This window comes from Podarcis bocagei, assembly GCF_964188305.1.
Source record: "Podarcis bocagei genome assembly, chromosome: 2".
Taxonomy (NCBI): domain Eukaryota; kingdom Metazoa; phylum Chordata; class Lepidosauria; order Squamata; family Lacertidae; genus Podarcis; species Podarcis bocagei.
Window position 1 is genome coordinate 24937275 of NC_138126.1, and position 24850 is coordinate 24962124.

Below are 24850 nucleotides of genomic sequence, written 5' to 3' on the forward strand. Positions count from 1 at the left end.
TATCTTTCCAAATCTGGCTTTTTCCAAGTTCATTTGTCAAGTCCAAGAATTCATGTTCCTGCTGGGCCGCAACTCCCTCCATCTCTGGCGCCTGAGATTCAGCAGCATCCTCTTCCCTCATCTGTTCTGTCAGGGCACACTCCTGATCTAATTCCTGGGTGGGCTCTATATAGTTTCCCACTGCCTGTCCAAAATTTCTAATCGCATCAGTCATCAGTCTAATCGCATCAGTCATAAAATCCGTCTTCTCATGTAGCTGTTCCAATAGGGCACTTGTTTTACAGAAAGCACTCAACAGAGCTTCTGAGTACATTGTCCTGCAAGGTCAGAAGTCTATTCCCACGATCGTAATCTGTAACAGCTGCTGGCTCCCCGATTCAAAATTGGTTACAGTTTCACAGGCTCCCTCTAGGGGAAGAACTTCTGTTTGTTCTTTTCTTTTTAAAAACAGATCTAGCAACAAAGTTTCCTTTTTCAAATATTTTCTCAGTATTTGTTCCTTTAAAAAGCGAAGGGGAACAATGGAATCACTATGTATCTCTTCCTTTGAAAAATATTCTTTTTTCTCCCCTTCTTCGGCCATTTGCTCTAAGCCCTTTCTTCTGTTCACACAAAGGCTTTAATAGAAGAATACAGCGGTACCTCTGGTTACATACGCTTCAGGTTACGGACGCTTCAGGTTACAGACCCTGCTAACCCAGAAATAGTACCTCGGGTCAAGAACTTTGCTTCAGGATGAGAACAGAAATCATGCTCCGGCGGCGCAATGGCAGCGGAGGCCCCATTAGCTAAAGTGGTGCTTCAGGTTAAGAACAGTTTCAGGTTAAGAACGGACCTCCGGAACGAATTAAGTACTTAACCTGAGGTACCACTGTACTGGCAGCAGATCTCCAAGGTTTCTTTTTTTAAAAAAATATTTATTGAAATTTTACAAATTATATCAGACAAAACAATACACACAAACACAAACAAAAAAGAACAAGTATAATTATAATTTCAAAACCTTATTTTCTTAAAACTTATTTCAGTGACCTCCTCATACCTCCCCTTTCTGCATTCCCCTTTCAGATATTTAGTTCAGCAAATCCTCACCCTTAATTTTGTCTAATTGTCAACCTTTCTTTTCTTTTAACTTAATCTTTACAACTGTACTCCATTTAATTTTTAAAGCCACCTCATTCTAACACACATTGATTTTACAATGTTTCTTAAGATAATTCTTAAATTTCTTCTAGTCTTCTTCCGCCGTCTCTTTTCCCTGGTCTCGGATTCTGCCAGTCATTTCTGCCAATCCCATGTAGTCAATCACCTTCATCTGCCATTCTTCCAAGGTGGGTAGATCTTGTGTCTTCCAATGCTTTGCGATGAGTATTCTTGCTGCTGTTGTAGCATACATAAAGAATGTTCTGTCTTTCTTTGGCACCAATTGGCCGACAATGCCCAAGAAAAAGGCCTCTGGTTTCTTAAGGAAGGTATATTTAAATACCTTTTTCATTTCGTTATATATCATTTCCCAGAAAGTAGATCTCCAAGGTTTCAGGCACAGGTGTTTGTAGAAGATTGTGGAATTGTAAAGTTGGAACGGACCACGGGGATCAGCTAATCCAACCCCTTGCAATGCGGGAATCTTTTGCCCAACCTGGGGCTCAAACCCACAACCCTAAGATAAAAGAGTCTCATGCTCTACCAACTGAATGATTCTGGGGCCAGTGTTTCCCCAGCCTTCCTGGGCTTTTATGTATTACAGTGGTACCTCAGGTTACATACACTTCAGGTTACAGACTCCGCTAACCCAGAAATAGTACCTCGGGTTAAGAACTTTGCTTCAGGATGAGAACAGAAATCGTGTGGCGGCAGCGGGAGGCCCCATTAGCTAAAGTGGTACCTCAGGTTAAGAACAGTTTCAGGTTAAGAACGGACCTCCAAACGAATTAAGTTCTTAACCTGAGGTACCACTGTATAGATTTTTATATATTGTAAAGTGTCCCATGATCCAGCGTGGTATGGAAATTATATAATAAAGAATTAAAATAGAATTGTAGAGTTTGAAAGAACTCAAAAGCGTCGTCTAGTCCAGGCACGTCCAACTCCCAAGAGACTGCGATCTACTCCCTGTATAAAAAAAAACTGGCAGTGATATACCCAATGTCATTGCCAAGAGTTGTTGAGCTGTTTTTAGGGGAGAGTGACCAGAATTGTTGAGCTTCTTTTGGGAAGGGTGACCCAGAGTTGTTGTGCTTTTTTGGGGGGGGGAGAGTGCCCAGAGTTGTTTACCGTTTGGGGGGGGGATTGGTAAGGAGCACAACAGCCATCACTTAAAATAATACCGCAATCGACCAGGAGATAGCAATCGACCTGTTGGACATGCCTGGTCTAGTTCAACTTCCTGCAATGCAGGAATAGCAGCTGAGAAACGCCGACAGATGGGCCCATCCATGTTGCCCTTCAGACATCCATCATCAAAGGTGGGGAAATGATGGCTGTGACCGCGATGGAGGAAGTCTCTGTGGGAGTTGCTTTGAGGAATCACCAATGCTTGATCCTAACAGATACAGTGGTACCTCGGGTTACATACGCTTCAGGTTACAGACTCTGCTAACCCAGAAATAATGCTTCAGGTTAAGAACTTTGCTTCAGGATAAGAACAGAAATCGTGCTCCGGCGACAGCAGGAGGCCCCATTAGCTAAAGTGGTGCTTCAGGTTAAGAACAGTTTCAGGTTAACCCGATAATAAATGTTGGAAATGTAAAGAAACTGAAGGTACATTCTTTCACCTTTGGTGGACGTGCCCAAGGATTAAGGCTTTCTGGGAGACGATATATAATGAATTGAAAAAGGTATTTAAATATACCTTCTTGAAGAAACCAGAGGCCTTTCTCCTGGGCATAGTCGGCCAATCGGTGCCAAAGAAGGACAGAACTTTTTTAATGTATGCCACAACAGCAGCAAGAATACTCATTGCAAAGTATTGGAAGACACAAGATCTACCCACCCTGGAAGAATGGCAGATGAAGGTGATGGACTACATGGAACTGGCGGAAATGACTGGCAGAATCCGAGACCAGGGAGAAGAGTCGGTGGAAGAAGATTGGAAGAAATTTAAAGACTATTTACAGAAATATTGTAAAATTAATGAATGTTAGAATGATGTTGGATAGAAATTAAGGGGTTTTCAGCTGTAATACTATAAAGGAATATGAAAAATGGATTATTAAGAGGTAAAAATTTAATGTTACAATAGCTTAAGATTAAAGACTAGGATAAACAAAGAGGGTAAGGATTTGCTGAACCAACAAACTGAACTGGAATACAAAAAAGGGAGGCGTGAGGAGGTCCGGGAAATAAGCTAATGAAAAATAAGTAATGGAAAGAATGAGTTGTTTTTAACTATTTTTATTTTTTGTATTTTCTTACTTTTTTATTTTTATTTTGTAACACTTTGAAAATCTTAATAAATATCTTATATAAAAAAGAACAGTTTCAGGTTAAGAACAGACCTCCGGAATGAATTAAGTACTTAACCCGAGGTACCACTATAAATCTCTTCCTTTCCCCCCACCCCTCTCACTTTCTTTGTACTACTAATCCCCCCCACATTGATGCTTCTCCTTGCTTCCGCATCCTTGTAAGCGAAACTTGCCGGCTGCCTCCCTTTTCAAGTCCTGCCCTCCTTTTTGGAACTCTTGCTATAAACAGCTAAGAGCCAGTAGGCGTCTGGGTATTCATCCTTTTCTCCACCCCCACCCAAAAAACCCCTCTTTGCTTCAGAATGCTATGAGTGCACCTGTGGATCCCTCTGCAGTAAGACAGCCGGGGTTTGCAATGAAGGAGTCCGTTTTGTCTTTATTTCTGACGCGTTTCTCTGATGGGAATCCGCTTCGCCGCCAAAGTTGTCGGGAGAAGGGAAAGAGGAGCCAGCGAGTCTCTTTGCTTGGCATGTACAGGCGTTTGGAACGGGAGTTGATTGACGGCCACCGTCTAGTCAGGGTGGCTGTCTAGAACTTCCACGTTCAGAGTATTTTGTACGTCCCTGGGCACCAGAAGGAGGAGGGAGTAATTGTCTTCATGTCCTACTTCTGATTGGCCACCGTGGGAAGAGTGATACAGTGGTACCTCGGGTTACGTACGCTTCAGGTTGCAGAGGCTTCAGGTTACAGACTCCGCTAACCCAGAAATAGTACCTTGGGTTAAGAACTTTGCTTCAGGATGAGAACAGAAATTGCGCAGCGGCAGCAGTGGGAGGCCCCATTAGCTAAAGTGGTGCTTCAGGTTAAGAACAGTTTCAGGTTAAGAACGGACCTTCAGAACGAATTAAGTACGTAACCAGAGGTACCACTGTACTAGCATAGGTGATGCTTTGGCATGACCCAGCACAGCTGCTCTTCACCTTTCCTAAACTCATGAGAGACGGCATTATCCCACAACCCTTGCACAAGCCTAGACGGTTGGTCATAAAAGCTGAGATTTGCTTTCTTTAAAAAATGCCGGATTGTAAGACGCTTTGGAGACTTTGTGGCTAAAAAGGGCAGGGTGTAAATAAATTTGTGTGGAAGAGCATCCTCTTTTGCCAAGGGCCCAGTGACCTGTTGTGCCCAGTCGGTTGATGAGCCTGTTCTTGCAAGAAACCGGAGAGCAAATCCCTTTTTATTCGCCTTTCCTTGTTCTCCAAGCAGTGAGTTTTGGGGACAGAGAGAGGGGTGGTGATAGGGAACAGCGCCCAAAGTGGAAGTCTGTTTAACCCTACAGCATTGTGCCTTTCTCCCCCAAACTGGAAATCTGGATTATTCCCCGTACATTGAAATGACCTTTTCAGGTAAGAGGGGGCCTAACACTTCTGCAAAATGCCAGCAGCTGCTGGTGCTCCGACTGAAAGCAGTTTGCCTGAAGGGCTTCTTTAAAATAAAAATAAAGGGCTTCCTTGTGAGCTGGGCTTGCCGCCTCGCAGCCGATGCTTCCTTGCTCCCATCGGATTCATTTCTTCCAAACCGGCCAGCTTGTCGTATTGCTTAACGCTTAACGCCGCGTGTCACTCCTGAGCCGCCAGCTAAGCATTCTGGGACCGTGGAGGAAGGACGTGGCCAGGGGCTGAAAGGCTTGCCTTTGGAAGGAGGACGAGAACGGGACTGCTGCACGGTTTCTGCTCTGCAATCCGCTGGGAATCTCCTCTCTGTCTTTCCGCTCTGCTGCCCTCTGGGCCGCTTTCTTCGATTAAGTGCTACTGCTGCTTTCTTGCTTTCTACCAACTCACGGCTGTTGTGGTCCCACGCTGCCTCTCACCTTCCAGGAAAAGAAAACCGGGGATGTCGTGTCAGGATCTGAGCACTCCACTGGCTGGAAGGGCCGGGGGACAAGTAGAAGTTCCTCCCGGAAGCACAAATCTCATAGGAACCTTAGGAAGTTGCTTCGTACTGAGCCAGATCCCCGATCCATCCTTCTTGGTACTTCCTGCACTGACCAGCAGCAGCTCTCCAAGGTTTCAGGTGGGGGTCTCTCCCAGCCCCCCCTCCCGGAGATGCCATTGGGAATCGAATCAGGGACCTTCTGCATGCAAATAGGATGCTCTGCCTCCCTTCCCTCTTGCGTCGCTCCATGCCCTCCGCAAACTTCCATTGGGCCTGCATGACGACCGCACCTTTGGGAACAGCGTCAGGGTTTTTGGGCTCTCTTGGCAAGACGGTTCTTGGCTTTTGCAGCTCCTGCATGACATTAACCGCTGGTTTGCCCGCCACAGCGATTCAGCGCTTTCGCCCTCCTTAACAAGCTCAGCATCTTCTTCCTTCTCGCTTTAGAAAGGCCTGCCGTCAGCCGTACACCCTCAATGCCATTCTTGAGATGATGATGATGGCAGTGTAAACTCAGAGGGGCAGGAGACCAACGAGGGCTTGAGCAAAAGGGACGTTCTGCTGAACAAAGCCACTGACTTGCATCGTCTCCTCTTTCTCTTCCTCTCTCTCTCTCTCCCTCTCTCTGCCCCAGATCTGCAGACCATTCTCTGCCTGGATCCTCCATCTCTACAGACTTTGGCAGCTGGCAGATGGTAACGGGGAATGGCAGTATACAGGAGCAAGCAGACTCCTCCCTCCCTTGCAGCTTCCCGGATGAGCTCCCTAACAGTTCCCTGTAAGTGTGCTGAGAACGACGCGTTGGGAGGGGCTGCGCTGTGCATAATAACCCAATGCCTCCGGTTCGGACTTCCGGCATCCTGAAACGATAGTCACCGGCCTGGGCAAGGCCTCTCTCCCAGAAGACCCACAAGGACCATTACTGATTTGATCGTACCAGGCTAGCTAGGTCCAGCGGTCTAACTCAGTGTGACAGTTCCTTATAGGCCTTCTCGCTAGCGAGAACACGCTGGTGGCTGGCGGTGCAAACTGACTCTTCCCACCCGAACACCCCCAGAGCGCATGGGATGCAGATATGTCTTTCACAACGCACAGGGATGACTGCGAACTTTCCCCTTTGCAGCTATCACAGGTACTTCCATGCAGATGCATGTCTCGTCTTGATATCAGTCCTGTTGCTAAAAGGCAAATGCTCCATAGATGTGAGCTGGGCCCCTCCGGGGAAGCACAACCAGTTCTGAATCTTGATTTCAATGTGCTCTCTCGCCGGGCTGGTCCTTTCCCTTTCTCGTCCTCTTCAGCAGTGCAGCACATGGAGCTGTGGAACTTGGCCTTCTTTGATTCAGTTCGTTTATGCAGAGGTTTTCAAGACAACTTTTGCGCGTTGTTGTTTTTTCCCACTCAGCCGAGCCTTTTGTTTTCCATGGAGTTCCTTTACCTTGCAACTTTTATTTACCAGGCGGAGACCATGGCACTGTCATTTGATCCCTCTTTCTTCTGCTCCAACAGTCCAGTCCTAGGAGTTCCTGCCAACGGGCTACTGTTGCATCCACTGAACCAAGGACAGATCAGAGTGGTCAACAGCCTCTTCATTTTCTCTTCATTTCAGAAGTTTTCATTTTAATAACAATAATCTTGTAATTTGTGCCCCGCCCATCTGACTGGGTTGCAATGTGGATTGGGGAGATGCACTGCTTTTGCAATTCTGTGGGGCCGGCCCTATATTCTTGGCAGCTGTTGTCCTACAAATACGCATGTCTAGCTGTGTCCCTCAAAGTGTGTTGGGACCTGAACTCATTGATTGCACCAGAACTCATTGATAGACCTCGTCCTCTTCCTTGCTGGCATCTTGTGGCTTCTTTGGTCAGTGGTCTGTAACCCTTTATGTTAGTTTCACGTTCAGACCAGTGCCAGCTGAATCCTTTGTGGTCTTGCTATAAGAGGACTGTGCTCGCATTGCCCCTCTATAGCTACTCTCTCATTTGCCCCTAGCCCTTCTCACCAGGCTCAGGCAGAACCTTGCACCACGAAGTTGCTCAGTTTAAAATGCCACACTGACGGCAGCATCCTTGGCACGATAGTTCCCTGGGGTATTGACGCTTCTCCTCCTAGCATTGGAGCAAGGATGGGTCTTCTGTACAGTTGGCAATAGAGTAGAAGGTTTGGGACATATTTGGAATGGGGCTTTGGCTGAAGCGGTGTCTCGGTGAACTATCCTGGAGGCACAGAAACGAGAAGAAGAAAGCTTAATGAGCAGTAGTCCTGTTGGTTTAGTATGGATTCATTACTTCCAGAAAAGCTAAGTCCATAAGTTGGCTAGGGCCACAGTGTAGGTCTGTAGATAAAAGACATTATACCTCCAACAGATGGCTGTTGTTGAGTAGAACTGATCTGGCTTCTGGCACTGAAAGCTGGGTGGAATTGACCTCTCGGCTACATCCACCCAAGTACTCAATTCAGTGCCAGCAGGGACTAGAGAGATGATGTTGCCATGATCTATGAGAATTGCATCTCTCTCTCTCTCTCTCTCTCTCTCTCTCTCTCTCTCTCTCTCTCTCTCTCTCTCTCTCCAGGCTTCCTGTCTGGGTTGCAGAACTCTTGAGTATTGAGTTCTCTTGAGTATCCTTGTGTTGCACAATCAGGGCAGACATGGGGTTGTGCTGTTTACTACCCAACCTGCTGCCCATGGGGAAGGACTGGTTAAGAGCCAGGCACAGTCCAGACAATATGGAGGCGCTGCGGGCAAGCGGTCCATCTGTCCAAGGAAATGGCTAAAATAGCGTTCCACCTGAAGAAACAGGTTTGCAGCTTAGGGTTTGCCTTGCCCGATCTTCCTCCCTTGCGGCACAAGTTGCTTCTGTGGTACAGTGTGCCTTTTAGCGACCTAGCCTGGCGATCCACTTGTGGCCCACCCTATCTGGACAGGAAAAAGCCTAGCCTTGCTTGCTTTCGGCAGACCCCCAGGGTAGATGGCTGTAATGTGTGCTATACATGGGGCTGCCTTTGAAAACTGTTCTGAAACTGCAATTAAGGCAGAAAGCGGATGCGGCCGTTGGATTACTCCCTGCAACTGGATGTTGTGGTCGTATTGTACCTGTCAGTGTCGGCTGCTGTGGCTTCCACATTGTTTCCAGGTACGTTTCAAAGTGACTTTCACAGCTTAGAACCCAGGTTACTTGAAGGTCTGCCTGTCTCTATATGTACCTACCCATACATTAAGATCTTCAGTGGAGAGCCTCCTAAGGGTGCCATCACTGTTCGAGGTGAAGCGAATTTCCTGGGGTGAAACACTCCACAGAGGTTTCCTGTTTGTTTCTTGCTTTCTTGCCCTTTTTCTCATCGGGCAAAACCTCTTTTATCTCCCCAGAGTTTTTCAGTGCTGTTTTAATCCTGCTGACTCTGTTGCGCTGCTTGGTATAATCGCGTGTTTTGGCTTTTATATTTACATTTTAAGTGTGTTCTTTCGATGAACTGCTGTGGGAATAATTGAAGGGCAGTTTTTTGTTTTAGTGCTTCAAATAAATGAGTTGCATAGGAGGATGACAATAGTGGTACTTTTTAAGTTCGTTCCATGTTGTATGTATTCCCCCCAAGAATACAGAAATGGAGTGCAGTAGCAGACGGGATCTGCACAAGGAGGAGGTGCAAGGTGTTAGTCTGCTAAGTTTCACTCCGAGTAGGCCTACTGAAATTAATGGGCTTACCTTGGTCAGTGTGGTCATTAATTTCAATGGGTGGGATTCAATGTGATGACAAATGATCCATCCACACTACCATTTGAGCTTGCCAGATGGAACAATTCTTCCCTCCTCCTCCCAAGCACTCCTCTGGGGTTCTCCTGAACCCCCCCAAGGCAATCTTTGGGGGGCTCACAAAGGAGAGGAGAGGAGAGGAGAGGAGAGGGAGAGAAAGCCCCACTGCGCAATCTTCTACTGATAGGGCTTGTGAGGTGAATCCCACCCAATGGGCCTAAACTTAATTGAATAACATCCATGGTATATATCAGGCATTTCCAACTGGTCAATTAGAATCATAGAATCATAGAGTTGGAAGAGACCACAAGGGCCATCGAGTCCAACCCCCTGCCAAGCAGGAAACACCATCAGAGCACTCCTGACATATGGTTGTCAAGCCTCTGTTTAAAGACCTCCAAAGAAAGAGACACCACCACACTCCTTGGCAGCAAATTCCACTGTCGAACAGCTCTTACTGTCAGGAAGTTCTTCCTAATGTTTAGGTGGAATCTTCTTTCTTGTAGTTTGGATCCATTGCTCCGTGTCCGCTTCTCTGGAGCAGCAGAAAACAACCTTTCTCCCTCCTCTATATGACATCCTTTTATATATTTGAACATGACTATCATATCACCCCTTAACCTCCTCTTCTCCAGGCTAAACATGCCCAGCTCCCTTAGCCGTTCCTCATAAGGCATCGTTTCCAGGCCTTTGACCATTTTGGTTGCCCTCCTCTGGACACGTTCCAGTTTGTCAGTGTCCTTCTTGAACTGTGGTGCCCAGAACTGGACACAGTACTCCAGGTGAGGACTGACCAGAGCAGAATACAGTGGCACTATTACTTCCCTTGATCTAGATGCTAAACTCCTATTGATGCAGCCCAGAATTGCATTGGCTTTTTTAGCTGCCGCGTCACACTGTTGGCTCATGTCAAGTTTGTGGTCAACCAAGACTCCTAGATCCTTTTCACATGTACTGCTCTCAAGCCAGGTGTCACCCATCTTGTATTTGTGCCTCTCATTTTTTTTGCCCAAGTGCAATACTTTACATTTCTCCCTGTTAAAGTTCATCTTGTTTGTTTTGGCCTAGCTCTCTAATCTGTCAAGGTCGTTTTGAAGTGTGATCCTGTCCTCTGGGGTGTTAGCCACCCCTCCCAGTTTGGTGTCATCTGCAAATTTGATCAGGATGCCCTTGAGTCCATCATCCAAGTCGTTGATAAAGATGTTGAATAAGGCCGGGCCCAAGACAGAACCCTGTGGCACCCCACTAGTCACTCTTCTCCAGGATGAAGAGGAACCATTGATGAGCACCCTTTGGGTTCGGTCAGTCAGCCAGTTACAAATCCCCTGAGTGGTAGCATAGTCAAGACCGCATTTTACCAGCTTCTTTACAAGAATATCATGGTTCCAGTTACAGATAGGTAGCCATGTTGGTCTGCCATAGTCAAAATAAAAAAATTCCTTCCAGTAGCACCTTAAAGACCAACTAAGTTAGTTCTTGGTATGAGCTTTCGTGTGCATGCACACTTCTTCAGATTCAGTGTGTATCTGAAGAAGTGTGCATGCACACGAAAGCTCATACCAAGAACTAACTTAGTTGGTCTTTAAGGTGCTACTGGAAGGAATTTTTTTATTAAGAATTTCATGGGGCACCTTGTCGAATGCCTTGCTGAAATCAAGGTAGGCTACATCCACTGCGTTCCCTTCATCTACCAGGCTTGTAATTCTGTCAAAAAACGAGATCAGGTTAGTCTGACATGACTTATTTTTCAGAAATCCATGCTGACTATTGGTGATCACAGCATTCCTTTCTAGGTGCTCACAGACTGTTTGCTTAATGATCTGCTCCAGAATCTTCCCTGGTATTGATGTCAGACTGACTGGGCGATAATTATTTGGGTCCTCTCTTTCCCCCTTTTTGAAAATAGGGACAACATTTGCCCTCCTCCAGTCTGCCGGGACTTCGCCTGTTCTCCAGGAATTCTCAAAGATGACTGCCAGTGGTTCTGAGATCACATCTGCCAGTTCTTTTAATACTCTTGGATGCAGTTCATCTGGCCCTGGAGACTTGAATACATCTAAACTAGCCAAGTATTCTTGTACTATCTCCTTAGTTATTCTGGGCTGTGTTTCCTCTGCTGAATCATTTGCTCCAAATTCTTCAGGTCGGGCATTGTTTTCTTTATCGGAGAAGACTGAGGCAAAGAAGGCATTGAGGAGTTCAGCCCTTTCTGTGTCCCCTGTTTGCATTTCACCATCTTCTCCTCTGAGTGACCCCACTGTTTCTTTGTTCTTCCTTTTGCTACGGACATACCCATAAAAGCCTTTTTTGTTGCTTTTAACCTCTCTAGCAAGCCTGAGGTCATTCTGTGCTTTAGCTTTTCTGACTTTGTATCTACATGTGCTGGCTATTTGTTTGAATTCCTCTTTGGTGGTTTCCCCCCCTTTCCATTTTTTGTAAACATCCTTTTTTAATCTTAACTCAGTTAAAAGTTCTTTAGATAGCCACCCTGGCTTCTTTAGGCACCTTCCATGTTTCCGTCTCATTGGTATTGCCTGAAGTTGTGCTTTTACTATCTCCCTCTTAACAAACTCCCAGCCATCATGAACTCCCTTTCCTTTTAGTATTACTGTCCATGGGATCTCACCCAGCACTTCCCTAAGTTTTATGAAGTCGGCTTTCTTAAAGTCAAGAAATTGAGTCCTAATATGCTTGGCTGCTCCTTTCCGCTGTATAGTAAACTTCAGAAGAGCATGATCACTCGCGCCTAATGATCCTTCCACTTCTACCCCACTAACCAGGTCATCAACATTGGTTAGGACCAGATCTAAAATGGCTGTTCCTCTTGTTGCTTCTCCCACTTTCTGGACAATGAAGTTGTCTGCAAGGCCAGTGAGGAATCGGTTTGACCTTATGCTCTTGGCTGAGTTTGACATCCAACAAATATCCGGGTAATTGAAGTCCCCCATTACTACTATCTCCCTTCCTTTTGCATGCTTGGCCATCTGTTCCAGGAAGGCATCATCTATGTCCTCCGTTTGGCTTGGGGATCTATAGTAAACTCCCACAATGAGGTCTCTGTTATTCTTCTCTCCCTTAATTTTGACCCAAATGCTCTCACTTTGGCTTTGAGGTTCTAAATCTTGGATCTCTTCACAGGTATACACATCCCTGACATATAACGCCACTCCTCCTCCTTTCTTGTCTGGTCTGTTTCTCTGAAATAGATTGTATCCCTCCATTATTACATTCCAATCGTGGGACTTATCCCACCAGGTTTTGCGATCTACCTATCGATTGCTGGGTATCCCTGGTTGATCCTGGTCAACCGCGTGATCCTGATGGATCACCCAAGGAAAAATAAAAGCTCAACAACTCTGGTCAATCCAATGGGTAGATCACTATCAGTTTATTTATAGTGGGAGTAGATCACAGTCTCTTGGAAGTTGGATGCGCCTGGTATCTATACATTGAGACTTAACAGAAACCATACAGGATACTTCCAGTGTTTTGCTTTAAAAACCACATATTAATAAATGCTCATAATTTTTCATTATAAGTGCAGGCTTAGCGCTCACAAACAAAAATTTGAATCTTAGCCTTTAAAAAAAATAAAATTCTAAAAGATATCAGTTCAGCCCTTACTGCGACGTCCTACAATTTATCCCTTCATTTATATCTGGTAATTTCCAGTATTTAGAATGGATTATCACAGCAGGTGCTGTCATGCAGCTAGTCAGTTCACGATGTTCTTTTTGTATTAGATCTTAAGTTTAAATGAGCAAGTAAAGGAGTCCAATATCTTATCCGTTAAAAGCTTTCATTTTCTTCTGGTATTTAGTGCGAGGGCATGTTCACCGCATGTGGCAGAAGCCCCTTTGTTTTTTGTTCTTTTAGACACTTACAACAGCAGATATTGCAAATGCTTATTTTATTTACCATGCCATCTTGTAGCGGCACAGGGAAAAATTATTTCTAGTCGATAAGCTACAGGCCTCCAGTTGTTAGAAACTTGTACCCACTTCTCCATGTGCAGTGGACTAAATTATGCTAAGTATTTTGAAATACGTTTGACTTGCGTTAGGTAGGCAAGATTCAACTTTTCCCAGCGCGGAACTCTTGACTGGAGCGTTTTTGTTTAAGTAATGACCTATCTTGATTCATGAGCTTCCCAAAAGGCAGGCATATGGGTGAGACTTGCAGGGGTGCAAAATCAGCGAGTGATGGTTAACCCTGATCTGCCTGCCCAGTTCTCCCCTGCAAAACGCCCCATAGGCCATGCCTTGGCTTCTAGTTAGATGCCCAAACCAGCTTGGTGGAGAAACTGCCCATAGTGGGGCACGTTTGCAGAGAAGAATTGGCAGACATGGGGTTACTCTTGTCTCCTGCAGACCCAGGAACGGGAGCATGCATGTGCTCCCAGATTGTGTAGGGTGTGTGTGTGTGTGTGTGTGTGTGTGTGTGTGTGTGTGTTGTTTTGAAGATAACAGATGCCTCTGGTGTGAGCGAATTCCTTCAGAGGACATGGAATCCTCACCCTGAGCCATATCCTGGTGTTCTTCCTCTCCTACCGCTGCCATGTCTGCACAGTGGCAGCATGCTTCTGTCCCTCCTTTCCCCCCCCCTTCCCAGCCTCCCCCTACTTCCATGTCTTTGGTAGCTTTTCAGGCTGCCAGGATCTGAATTCTCCTACCGCTGGGCAAATGGCCACAGCCTGGGCCTTGCAACGAAGGAAGCACAGCTGCTGCGTTCCGAGTGGCAAGGAATTTTTAAAGGAGCCGGAGCTGTATCTCTGGAGGAAGTCGCATGGGGGCGGCGGGGAGACAGCTTTCCTACGCGCTTAATCCAGGCCTCTTTCTCCGGCTGACCCGTAATTGGAATTATGTAGGCCAGTCTGTAATGAGGTCGGTGTGGTTTTGTCCATTGAGAATCCTGCCTTTATAAGGAGTCGGGGGAGAGAGATTCTCCTATAAGCAGGCGTGGCTAACCTGTGGCTCACCAGATGTGGCTGAACTACAGCTCCCATCATCCCTGCCCGTTGGCCATGCAGGCTGGGGCTGATGGGAGATGGAGTTCAACACTACCTGGAGCCTGTAGGTTAGTCACCTCTGCTCTACGGCTTCAGACACACTGCAGCCTTTTGACTTCTCCTAGAATTGGGGTGGATGGGAAGAATCATGCAAGTGCGTTCTGCTCATGGTGGCCACAGACAAATGCAGTGTGTGTTTTTATTTTTGATGTTATTTATTTGTTGCATTAAGGGACGCAGGTGGCGCTGTGGGTTAAACCACTGAGCCTAGGACTTCCGATCAGAAGGTTGGAGGTTCGAATCCCCGCAATGGGGTGAGCTCTCGTTGCTCGGTCCCTGTTCCTGCCAACCTAGCAGTTCAAAAGCACATCAAAGTGCAAGTAGATAAATAGGTACCACTCCAGCGGGAAGGTAAACGGCGTTTCTGTGCGCTGCTCTGGTTTGCCAGAAGCGGCTTAGTCATACTGGCCACATGACCCAGAAGCTGCACACTGGCTCCCTCAGCCAATAAAGCAAGATGAGCGCCGCAACCCCAGAGTCGGCCACGACTGGACCTAATGGTCAGGGGTCCCTTTGCCTTTACCTTTATTTGTTGCATTTATATCCCTCTTTCTCTCCAAGGAGCTTGAGGTGGCACACATGGTTCTCCCCCTCCTCATCTAATCCCCCACAACAACCCTGTGAGGTAGATTAGGCTGAGAGGCAGCGACTGGCCTCCAAGGCTACCCACTGAGCATCATGGCAGAGTGGGGATTTGAACCCTGGTCTCCCAGGTCCTAGTCTGACACACTACCCACTATGCCACACTGGCTCCCTTGTTGGTGAGAAGGGGTATCTATGTACATGCACCTACACAGCACCAGGTGCAGATCAAGGAAGCCGGAAACTAAGAAATACTGAGCACAAAGCTAGATATGTGTACGGTTTTCTTTCAAGCCTCCTGCAACCCGTCTTCAATAGATGCTTTGAGTTCCAGGAAATGCATTTTCATGGCAGCCCTTAGCTTAAATCTGGGAGATATTACGAATGAGCTTAATGACTTCCTGCAGCAGAAGGAAGAAAAAGAGTAAGTGAAGCTAGCTTACAACTCCTGCAAGCCAGTCTCCCCTACAAGGAAATGGGGGATTCTAAAAAGCTGACCCTCTCTGCAAGCCCTGTGGGCTTGTTTCCAAATACCAAGCAAGGAGCTGCTACTGCTACAGACTTTTCTCCCCTGCCCTCCCCATCCAGTCTGGAGAGCTGCAGTGTCACTAAACGGGTAATTTCACCGAGGAAGCAGCATGTGGCCAAAGCCAGGGCTTATGCCAAAGTCTTGTGTAATCTCCTGATAGCGCTGTTTGTGCCTTGGGAGTTCCTTGGGGGAGAGCCGCTAGCTTATTTGTAGTGGGGCAAATAAGCAGGGATCTCTCCTTCCTCACCGAGCCGCGTGTGTAGGTTTTCAGAGCTTGGAATTAGGTGGGTTATAATAAGGTGGTGGGAAGAAGAGGGCAGGTTCCTTCTCTCCCTGCAGTTGTTCTAGTTTGCCCAGCCTCTCACACATTCCCTGGCCTGGGGGAGCCCTGCTGCAACATGCAGACTCTGCTGTTTTGAATTAGGAGGGGAGAAGGGGAGATGGTAGAGTGGGGTGCATAGCTTGAAGGCCATGAGCCCATGTGGGAGCCATACCCTAAGCAGGGGGTGGGGAACCTGCAGACTACACCTCCCATCAGCTTCAGGCCAAGGATGATGGGCATTGTAGTCCACACCCATTTAAATAATAATTACTCTGAGATTCTTGGGGGGTCCACATTTGGCGGTGAATCTGACGAGGCTTCCTGGATCAGACCAAACCTGCGTCTAATCCCGGGTTTGGGTTCTGTCAGGAGCCTTTCAGGTGGAACTGCAGGAGAGGGGCAGGAACATCCCTGGATGTGAAGAGGAGGAAGCCTGATGTTTCAAGGGAAGCCAAGGACAAACCCCTGCAGCCCATTCCTACACATGCTTCTTCAGAATCTAGGGTACACAGCCCTGCGCCCACTTAACCTGGGAATAAGTCCCTTGGAATTCAGTGGGGCTTGCTTCTTAGCCAGAAAGATAGCCTTGGGGCCAGATTCAGCTGCTTGGTTCCATTAGCAGAAGAAGCCAAGCCCAAGACTCCTCTGCTGGTGCAATGGTGCAATTTCCTCTCCTCTCTTCCCCTGGATACGGAGGGTCGGGAGGACTCCCAGGATAGCATGTCGGGGAAGGAAAGACAGAGGGGTCATTCCAGTAGACAAGCAGATATGTTTGCACTGGTGGAACAATCTCCTTTGCACTGTGTCGAATTCCAATGTTCAACAGGGCTTACTCCCAGAGGAAATACAGATAGGATCGAAGCTTTTGCTGTAGCTCTCTGCTTCAGATCCTGCGATCCACCAGCCCCTTTGGGACTGGTGCGGAAGTTTTCTTTGCAAACTTCCCAATCCCGCTTAGTCCTGGACCTTTAAAAAGCATTTGGAGGAAGACTCAACAAACTTGTGCTTCCTTGCTGCGGTTTCTGAGTCTCTCGCCCCTATTCTGGTGAAACAGCAACATTTCTCTGCTTTTGCGCAGTTTCATCTTCAAATATGCATTCCCTTCTTTGACTAGTCCTGTGACATGGAGTTCCATGGGCTAGTCGTGGGGCCGCCGGAAAGGCCCTTTCCCCTTTCTGCCACACTCTCCCAAACCGTTCACTCGACGAGCCAGGCGGGCTGAATAGACCGGCTGCCTCTCTCCCTGGGCTCTTGTGTTTTTTTGTATTATTATTTTTCTTTCTAATCCAAGCCTTTCTGCCATGTCCCCTCGCTGCTCTTTCCGGACTCGAAGCTGGTGGCAGTGGGTGGCTTTCTCCTGCTTTCCATTCAAATTGACGGTGCCAGTTCCTAAGCCGGTGAAAACACTGGGGAGATGAAAGGGAATGCTTGATGGGCAGGTTTGTGCCGTGCCCTTGGGATGACCTTTTTTAAAGGGATGTCTTATTCTCTTTGAGAGAAAATGGTGAGAGAGAGAGAGAAAGAGTGTGTGTGTGTGTGTGTGTGTGTGTGTGTTTGAGAGATGCATGTATGCACGACGACAAAGATTGTTTTTCTTAAGACAGCTCTGAACAGATGCCTTTGAACAGTAATCTCCCTTTGCGCAGCTCTCATCTGGAATGTCTTGTTTGCTTCTCTCTCTCCCCCCCCCCCCGCCACCCTGACTTCCTCCCCACCGTACCATAGATCAGATGGAGAGGAGGCTGGTCACAGGGGGACGCCTTGCCCTACTCTACAGGATGCATCGCTCTCTTGCACCTCTTTTTCACAGAACGGGAGGGTGGGGAGTGGCAGTGATGTGGGGGGTGGAGAGAACAGCTTCCTGCTAGCAGGCACAGCCAGAAGCTCTTGGTTTCTACTCTCCCCCAGCTCCCTTTCTCTCCATCTCTGGAGATTACACTCTCAACTTGGACCCTGTGGAAGGAGGGGAAAGGAGGTGGGAGTTGGAGGAGGAGAAGTGGACGAGGAGGAGGCCAGCAAGCGTCGGGGTAATGGAGCTGGAGGAGCGTTACTAATACAGAAGTTCTTGGCCAGAAGGCTTTATCCCAAAAGCACTTTGAGGAACGGCTGGCAGAATGCAGCACACAGTTCCTTCTCCATCTCTCTCTCTCTCCTCCCTGCAGTGGGCTTTAGGGATGGGGAGGGAAGCGTAGAAGAGAAAGTTCAAGGAGAGAAGGTGGAGATCATGGCCTTTTTCTTTGCTCGAATGTTGGCTTTGAGGTTCCTCCTCAGCGCAGCAGCAGGAGACGGCAAGTGGGGCGGGCGCTCTAATTGGGGCTAGTGCAGCAAGCCGAGAGGGGGGAGGAGCAGGAATTCTTTTCGGCGGAATAATGATCTGGCCCTATGGGCGGTGGAGATGGAGGTGTGGGTTCTGACATTCCAAAGAGTTTGGCCTTCGTGGCTTCCTGAGCCTCTCCCATGGCTGTGATTCTCCCCACCTACCCAGACAAACAAACACAAAAATTCTGGGCCCTAACTATAACCGCTCGGCTAGTTTCCCCTCGTTGCCTCTCCTTTTGCCTTCTCCTCTCTCCAGCCAAGGCGGCCCAGAAATTCTTCGGTGCAAAGGCAACTGAGCATACGAAGCTGTCTTACACAATCAGGCGCAGCTCAGTATTGCTGACACGGACTGGCAGCACCTCTCCAGGGCTACAGGCAGGGCTCTCCCCCAGTCCTACCTGGAGATGCTGGGGATTTAACTTGAATTCTTCTGCACGCAGAGTGGGGGCTCTCCTGCTGAGCTTTGCCCCTTCCCCAAACCGGCGCGGAGTGCCAGAGTTCAGGCCGCCCCAGAAGCAGCTGCCTTGAGCAGACGCTGCTTCTGTTCTGTTCTGAAGCCCTGTCAGGGACCGGGGGAGTGTTTGCCTCTGATTTGGAAGGCCCTGAGCAGCTTTCTGCCGCAGCCGACCGGGTTCCGGGACTCGTGCTTCGGTCACAGTCTCCTCGCTCGCATGGCGAGATGCAGGCGGCCAAAAGGTGCAGAAGCTTGCTGCGTCGGAGCCAGTGGGCGTCTGTTTTCCTTTCCCCCTCCGTGCCACCGGAGGAAAGGGAAGCCAGCTGGCTTTGAAGTGTCAATCACTCCCGGAGCTGTGCGAAATGAAGTCGCACATTTCACTGGCATCTTAATAGAGCTGGTGGCCAAAAGGCCGAGCTGTGAAGTATGAAGTTTAGAACTTGTGAACTTCCCCCGTGGAGGAAGGCCTATAGCTCAGCGGTAGGACATCTGCTTTGCATGCAGAAGGTCCCAGGATCAATCCCTGCGGTCTCTAGGTAGGGCTAGGAAGAGGTTCCACGTCTGAAATCCTGGAGAGCCACTGCTATGGAGTGCAGACGATGTTGAGCTAGGCAGACAAGTGGTCCAGCTCTTGTTTTAAGGCAGCTTCCTGTATTGCCAAAGAAAAGGATTGGCCTGGAGGGGCTGGTAGAAAAGGTTGCTTAGCGTTCCTCCCTGCCTCGCAGGAATAACTCCTTGGGACCAAATCCTAGCTGGTTCTCGCAAGTTTCAAATCTGGCTTCTGCTGTGGACTGGGCAAGCTACTCTCCCCACCCGTCTGCAATATAGGACACTGACACACTTCTGCAGAGGATACAGATTTCATAGATTCGTAGAAATGGAAGGGACCCCACAGGACAGCCAGCCCTGCAGTTCAGGAATCTCCACTAAAGCATCCATGAGAGATGGGTGCTAGCCAATGGGATTTTAAGGGGAGCCCTTTGAACAGTTCCAAAAACTGCCGTTTCCTTCCTTGTCCTTACAGCCTGGTGACGCTGACGGAGAGGGAGACCCGGCTGGAGGACGTGCGCTCGGCGTTTCTGGCGGCCTACAACAGCACGGTGGGCCTGAAGCCTGTGATGCCCAGCCCATCGGGAGCCATCGGTGGCCTTCTGGAGCAGTTTGCCCGTGGCGTTGGACTAAGAGGAAGCAGCGTTCTTTGAGACCCCCTCCCACCACCACCCACCACTACCAACAACAGCAACGCTGCCCTGTCTGGGTTGCTTTCTAGTCCGGAAGGTGAAGGAACCTCATAAGCCATGAGAGCCCAGTTGCCAGCTTCTGGCTTGGGCCAGAGCATCAGGCCATGCTCTCCTCTGTACGCTACCTGACTGCCAGCCCTTCTGGGTCCATCACTGACTGACTGACTGACTGACTGACTGGTCACAGCTTTCAGCTGCCTTGGGCTGGGCTGGTTTCCACTAGAATGATGAGCTGGGGGAGCGGTTCTCTCCCCCCCCCAACTCATACAGGATTTGGCTAGCTCTGACAAATCACCACAGTAAAATGTGTCAAACACCCCGTCTTCTGGTTCTGTCTTTGTGATTTCTCTTTGCGTTGGGCTGTGAGCTCTGCACAAAGCCTTTAGACAGGCGAGGCTTGTAGCTCTCGCCACCCCAGGCAATCTAGAGCTGAGGAGGAAGGGTCCAACCACATCTGGAAGGCTGCTGGGTCCCCCACCCTTTCGTTTACATAGAGGCCTGGTTCCCAAAGTGGGAGGAGCCTTTAAGGGAGGTTGAATCTACATCCCACTCTGCAAAACTCCCGCAGCCCTCGTTGGGCTGTGAGCTTAAGGTTCTTGTCCTCCATCGATCTGAATCGAGCTTCTGCATTCTTCCTGTTTGCATAATTCTGTACCTTTTCATATTTTTGCTGGACACGGGTTTGTTTGTCACCTGAAGGAGCTCCATGCCAGCCCAGTCTAGCTGGCTTTCGAGGTGTCTCAGCAGACAGTCCCCAGGCAAACTTCCCAACAATGCTCCTTTATTTAAACGAAATCAGATTGTCAGTCAGCAAGTTCTCTCTTCACTCTTACTCTGCTTTAGAAGTGCAGGCAAGGGCAGCCATGGACTCGACTTTAGACGTTGGGGACCTCTCCCCACTAGGCTTTGCCTTTGCTTCTGAGTGCTGTGTGCCAGCAAATGGGTGGAGCAGGAGCTCTGAAGACACAACTCACGAGGGATGGGCGATTTGTACTGCAACAAGCGCATACATGCACACCTCTCCATCCAGGGTACAAAGTGCTGCCATTATAGTCCCAGGAACCCATCCCTCTCCATCAAAAGCATTGAGGAACTAAGACACAACTCTGGGGAAATCGCAAAGGCTGCTGGGTGGGTCACATTGGAGGTCGCATTCTGCAAATTGCCCACCTCTGGACTGGATGATCCATGGGTGTCTTCCAGTAGGCATGGGTGGTGCAGGATATTTGGTGTTTCTCCACTAAAGCATACCAATGTTTTCCTTCCACTCTTCTTAGGAATCTTCTTTATGCGGAATCAAACCATCAGCCCAGGGCTCATCAATGCACTTGCACCTGTTCTCTATCTCTCAGTCCTCTTTCTCCTCTTACTGTTGCAGATACAGTTTTCCCAAAACTTGTGGTAGGGTTGGATGGGCCAAAATGGCAAACTGTGTGTTTTTATTTGGGGGGGGGGGGGAGAGAGAGAGAATACTTCCAAAACAACGCTGCTTTCCCCGGTAATCTGCTTGTAAGCATGACTGGCTGAGCTCATTTCTGTCCTATGGGTGAGGGTGGAAGTGCTCAAAAGAACTAGAAATCAACTTGTAGGACTGCCTGCCTCTCCCAGCAATCTATGAAAGCTTCAGAAAAGGCTGGATAAAATAAATAGATATAATGTTGCCTTCCCTATGGATGGCTGGGGCTCCCGTCTTGAAACCTGCAATAACGAAGCTAGGGGACGTATTAACACTTTTAAGCACTGTAGCGCCCCCCAATTCACCCCACAAGCCCTTCAAACTCTGGATCTTGGGCGTATCAGGCTTCGGATTTCAATCAGTTTGTACACCCTGGAAATTAACCCCTCTGAACTCAGTGAAACTTGGCTCCTGAGTAAACCAGAATGGGAAATGCGATGTTTTGCACCCCACTGCCAGACCGGTTCCGCGAAAAGGCGCCTCCGCTCCGCCTAGAAAAAAACATCAACTCACTCCGATTATCTTGGAGCTGCGCAACCTCTCTCCAGCTTGGTCGCAGAGGCGAACAAGTTTCAACTTTCCCTTATACAATCGTTCTCGTATTTTTATTTTAACTTTTTTTTTTTTGCGGGGATCATGTCTGATGGTGCCCCAATCCCCGCCACCCCCTCGCGGCGCTGGGCGAGCGCTTCAAGGCAGGACCCGGGGTCGCGCCGCGCCGCTCCTCCGCCTTCCTCTCCCGGTCTATAAATAGCCCAACCCACGCATCGGAACAGCGGCGGAGCTTTCAAACTGGCCCGCTTTACTGAGAGCCGGGAGAGAGATCCAGAGAGATCTGTCCCGGTCCCATCTCTTCTCTGGCTCCCATCTGGGCGGAGCCGTAAGAAACAGGGCGCCGAGGGAGGGTGCGAGGGGCAACCCGCTGAAAAGCCGACAAGGAAGCGAGGATCGGCTTGGACAGCCCTGCGCGCCAGCCGCGGTCGGGTTGGATTTCAGCACGTCGGACAGCTCCCCGCGCCTCTCCGACGGGCGCCGGCGCCTGAGCGCGAAGGGCGCCCCCTGGGGGCGGGCAAAGGCGGGTAGCAGGAAGGGCGGGAGAGTGGGGAGCCCGCCCTGCCCTACAGCGGTCCCTCCCCACCCCACCCCCCAACATACACACGTGCTGCCACCTGGAGCGGGAGCGGACGCGGCTAGACGGAGCGAGCCAGAGCGGCGATCGAAGGAGCCTCCTGCGCTCCGGTGCTTCCGGCTGCCCGCCCCATGGAGCGCGCCGCGCTTCGCCCCTAGCGCGACTGGAGCCCGGCGGGGATGGCGTCTCCCGGAGATCTGGAGTCCGCACCCTCCAGGGTGCCGGCCACCAAGGTGGAACTCACCGTCTCCTGCAGGTGAGAGGGGTGGGCGGCGGGGAAGGCGGGCAGGGAGGGAGGCAAGGAAGGAGGAAGCGCCCCCGAAAATCCGCTCCTCTCGCCCCGTTATTACACCTCGCGCGTGGATCGGGTGCATCCCTTCTCGTCTCAGGGCTTACAGTACTTCGGGGAGGGAAACCTGACGGAGAGAGAAACGCCTCCCCGCTCGCGAGCCCTGCAGGATGCGCGTGGATTTGTCCCGATGTAAACAGTGCCCGGGAAGCGCCCGGGGTGGGCGCACGCTTGTGCAAAAAAAAGTGCACCACGATTGTCCAACAGTGTGTGAGGGGGGTAACTAGGAGCCTAGCGTGCAAGTCATGTTGCTATACAATTTGTACATCTCAGGAGCCCAGTGAATTGGTGCCTCGGAGAGGTGTGTGTGTGTGTACAGTTTTGTGCGTGCCACCATGGACACAGCGAGGGCACATGAATTTGTTTGTGTGTATATATGTGTGCATGCTGTAGTCAAGTGTTACGCATGTCATTTACCTGTGTGTATGTACGTGTGTGCATGCGACGCTTAGGCTCAGCATGTGTGGTTCTCTCTGTTTGCAGCCTTCACAGATTTTCCCCGGCTGTATGTGCTCTTTCAGGTCAGCAGTCCTGTTCCATTCACATATTGCAGTGAGCGTGGAGGGGCCCATATGCATTTGGTACACTCAGCATGTCAGCAGCCGGCGTGTGTTTGTATCACCCTTGGAGAGTGCTTTTCAAACATGATGTTCTTGCTCCTTCCTTTGCAATATCGTTCGTGTTTTGTGTTGGTGCTTGAATGGACCCAATCTCCATATAAGTTTAATCGGCATCTAAATGTGCGTAGCACCCGTTTTGCACTGGTGTCACTGTGTAAGTGCAATGTGCTTGAATCACAGGTTTGGAAGACGCCTGGGGTTTCTGTTGGGTCCAGCTGCTTGCCCTAACAAAATACCTGGAAAGGGAGGGTGTTCATTACTGGACAATTACTCACCTTTTTGGACTTCTTAATCACCTTATTTTTCCCCCCTGGCTAGTTTGTTTCTGGTTAAGCTTAGCTTGATATTACCACGTACAGTTTCCTCAAAACTCATCGTCACAGCAAAACTCTGGATTTGGTCGCAACACAAAATCCAGTACTTTAGGCAGAATCCTAACATCCCCTTAGCAAAATAAGCAGGTTTCTAGTCCTCGTGAAAGATGTGCAAAGCTGTTGCTGGTTGCTCCTAGTATAGAGATACTAGGTGGGGCTTCTGATGGTCTGGAGATAAGAGTTTGTTCCTCTTTAAAGCTCTACTGGTCAAGAAGATAGTTCACCCCTGGCACTCTGCTCTTACATATCTAATTCTCTTTTCTTCCTTCATTTTAAATTTCTGTTTCCCTTACCCTTATTTCGATACCCAACACAGAAACTCCAAACCACAAATTTGGTCCAAAAACATGTTCAGAGAGATTCAACCCTACTTATTAATGGTGTTTGTTTTGGGTAAGCTTGCCCAATTTATTCTGATGATCGGAATGCAAGTTTTGCTTCTGGTTGCAGAATTTGAAACCTGTGCAATAAATACAGTGCTGTATTTTAGACCTATGGAGTGTATGCAGATAAGGTATCTGGGAAACACGCTTCCTCCTCCCTCCCTTTCCTGTGGGCAGAGTGTTGGGAGAATGGGTGCGAGGGTAGCTAGAAGGGTGGAGGGGAACCTGGGCTGCAGGGAGAAGGCCTGCGCACCGCGGCAATGCCTGTAAGCCAATCAATCCAAGCCCCTGGAGGCTGTGTTTAAAAATAGACCTGAATGGACAGAGAAAATAAGCCTTCCTCCTGTCAGGCAGAGGAGAGTGGTTACCACAGGCGATAAGCATCACCCACTTCACTTGGAGAATAGCAGAAATCTATGTCCCACGGTGAACAGAAGGGATGTCTCTCTCCGCAGCGAGATGCTGGGCTGTGCTGCTGAGAAAGACGCCAAGTCTGCTCGGGGGCCAAGGCATGAAGCCGAGGGTGCCGTGCCAAGGAGGGTAGCTCCTCCGAAATCCTAGCCGCGATGGTGGAATGGAGCCTCCAAGTTCAGCTGCAGTAGGCTGCTGAGCCCAGTAGTGATGTATGGAAGTGAGAGCTGGACCATAAAGAAGGCTGATCGCTGAAGAATAGTTGCTTTTGAATTATGGTGCTGGAGGAGACTCTGGAGAGTCCCATGGACTGCAAGAAGATCAAACCTCTCCATTCTGAAGGAAATCAGCCCTAAGTGCTCACTGGAAGGACAGATCCTGAAGCTGAGGCTCCAATACTTTGGCCACCTCATGAGAAGAGAAGACTCCCTGGAAAAGACCCTGATGTTGGGAAGGATGGAGGGCACAAAGAGAAGGGGATGACAGAGGACAAGATGGTTGGACAGTCTTCTCGAAGCT

At 49.0% G+C, this 24850-nt stretch overlaps 2 protein-coding genes across 3 annotated transcripts in view; both read left to right on the forward strand.

Annotated features, from left to right (window-relative positions):
- MTMR14 (myotubularin related protein 14) overlaps positions 1-19928 on the forward strand; it is a 94340-nt gene extending 74412 nt beyond the window's left edge. Inside the window, exons 18-19 of one of the 2 annotated variants that reach the window (XM_081182311.1) lie at positions 5977-6120; positions 19393-19928. In XM_081182311.1, coding sequence (XP_081038437.1) covers positions 5977-6120; positions 19393-19570 — 322 coding nt within the window. In that variant the 3' untranslated portion in view covers positions 19571-19928. The remainder of the gene's footprint in view (positions 1-5976; positions 6121-19392) is intronic. The other variant, XM_081182312.1, reaches the window with a different exon arrangement.
- A 1924-nt stretch (positions 19929-21852) lies between these two features.
- Positions 21853-24850, forward strand: part of CPNE9 (copine family member 9) — a 63918-nt gene continuing 60920 nt past the window's right edge. The window contains exon 1 of the mRNA XM_081182784.1: positions 21853-22450. Coding sequence (XP_081038910.1) covers positions 22374-22450 — 77 coding nt within the window. The 5' untranslated portion in view covers positions 21853-22373. The remainder of the gene's footprint in view (positions 22451-24850) is intronic.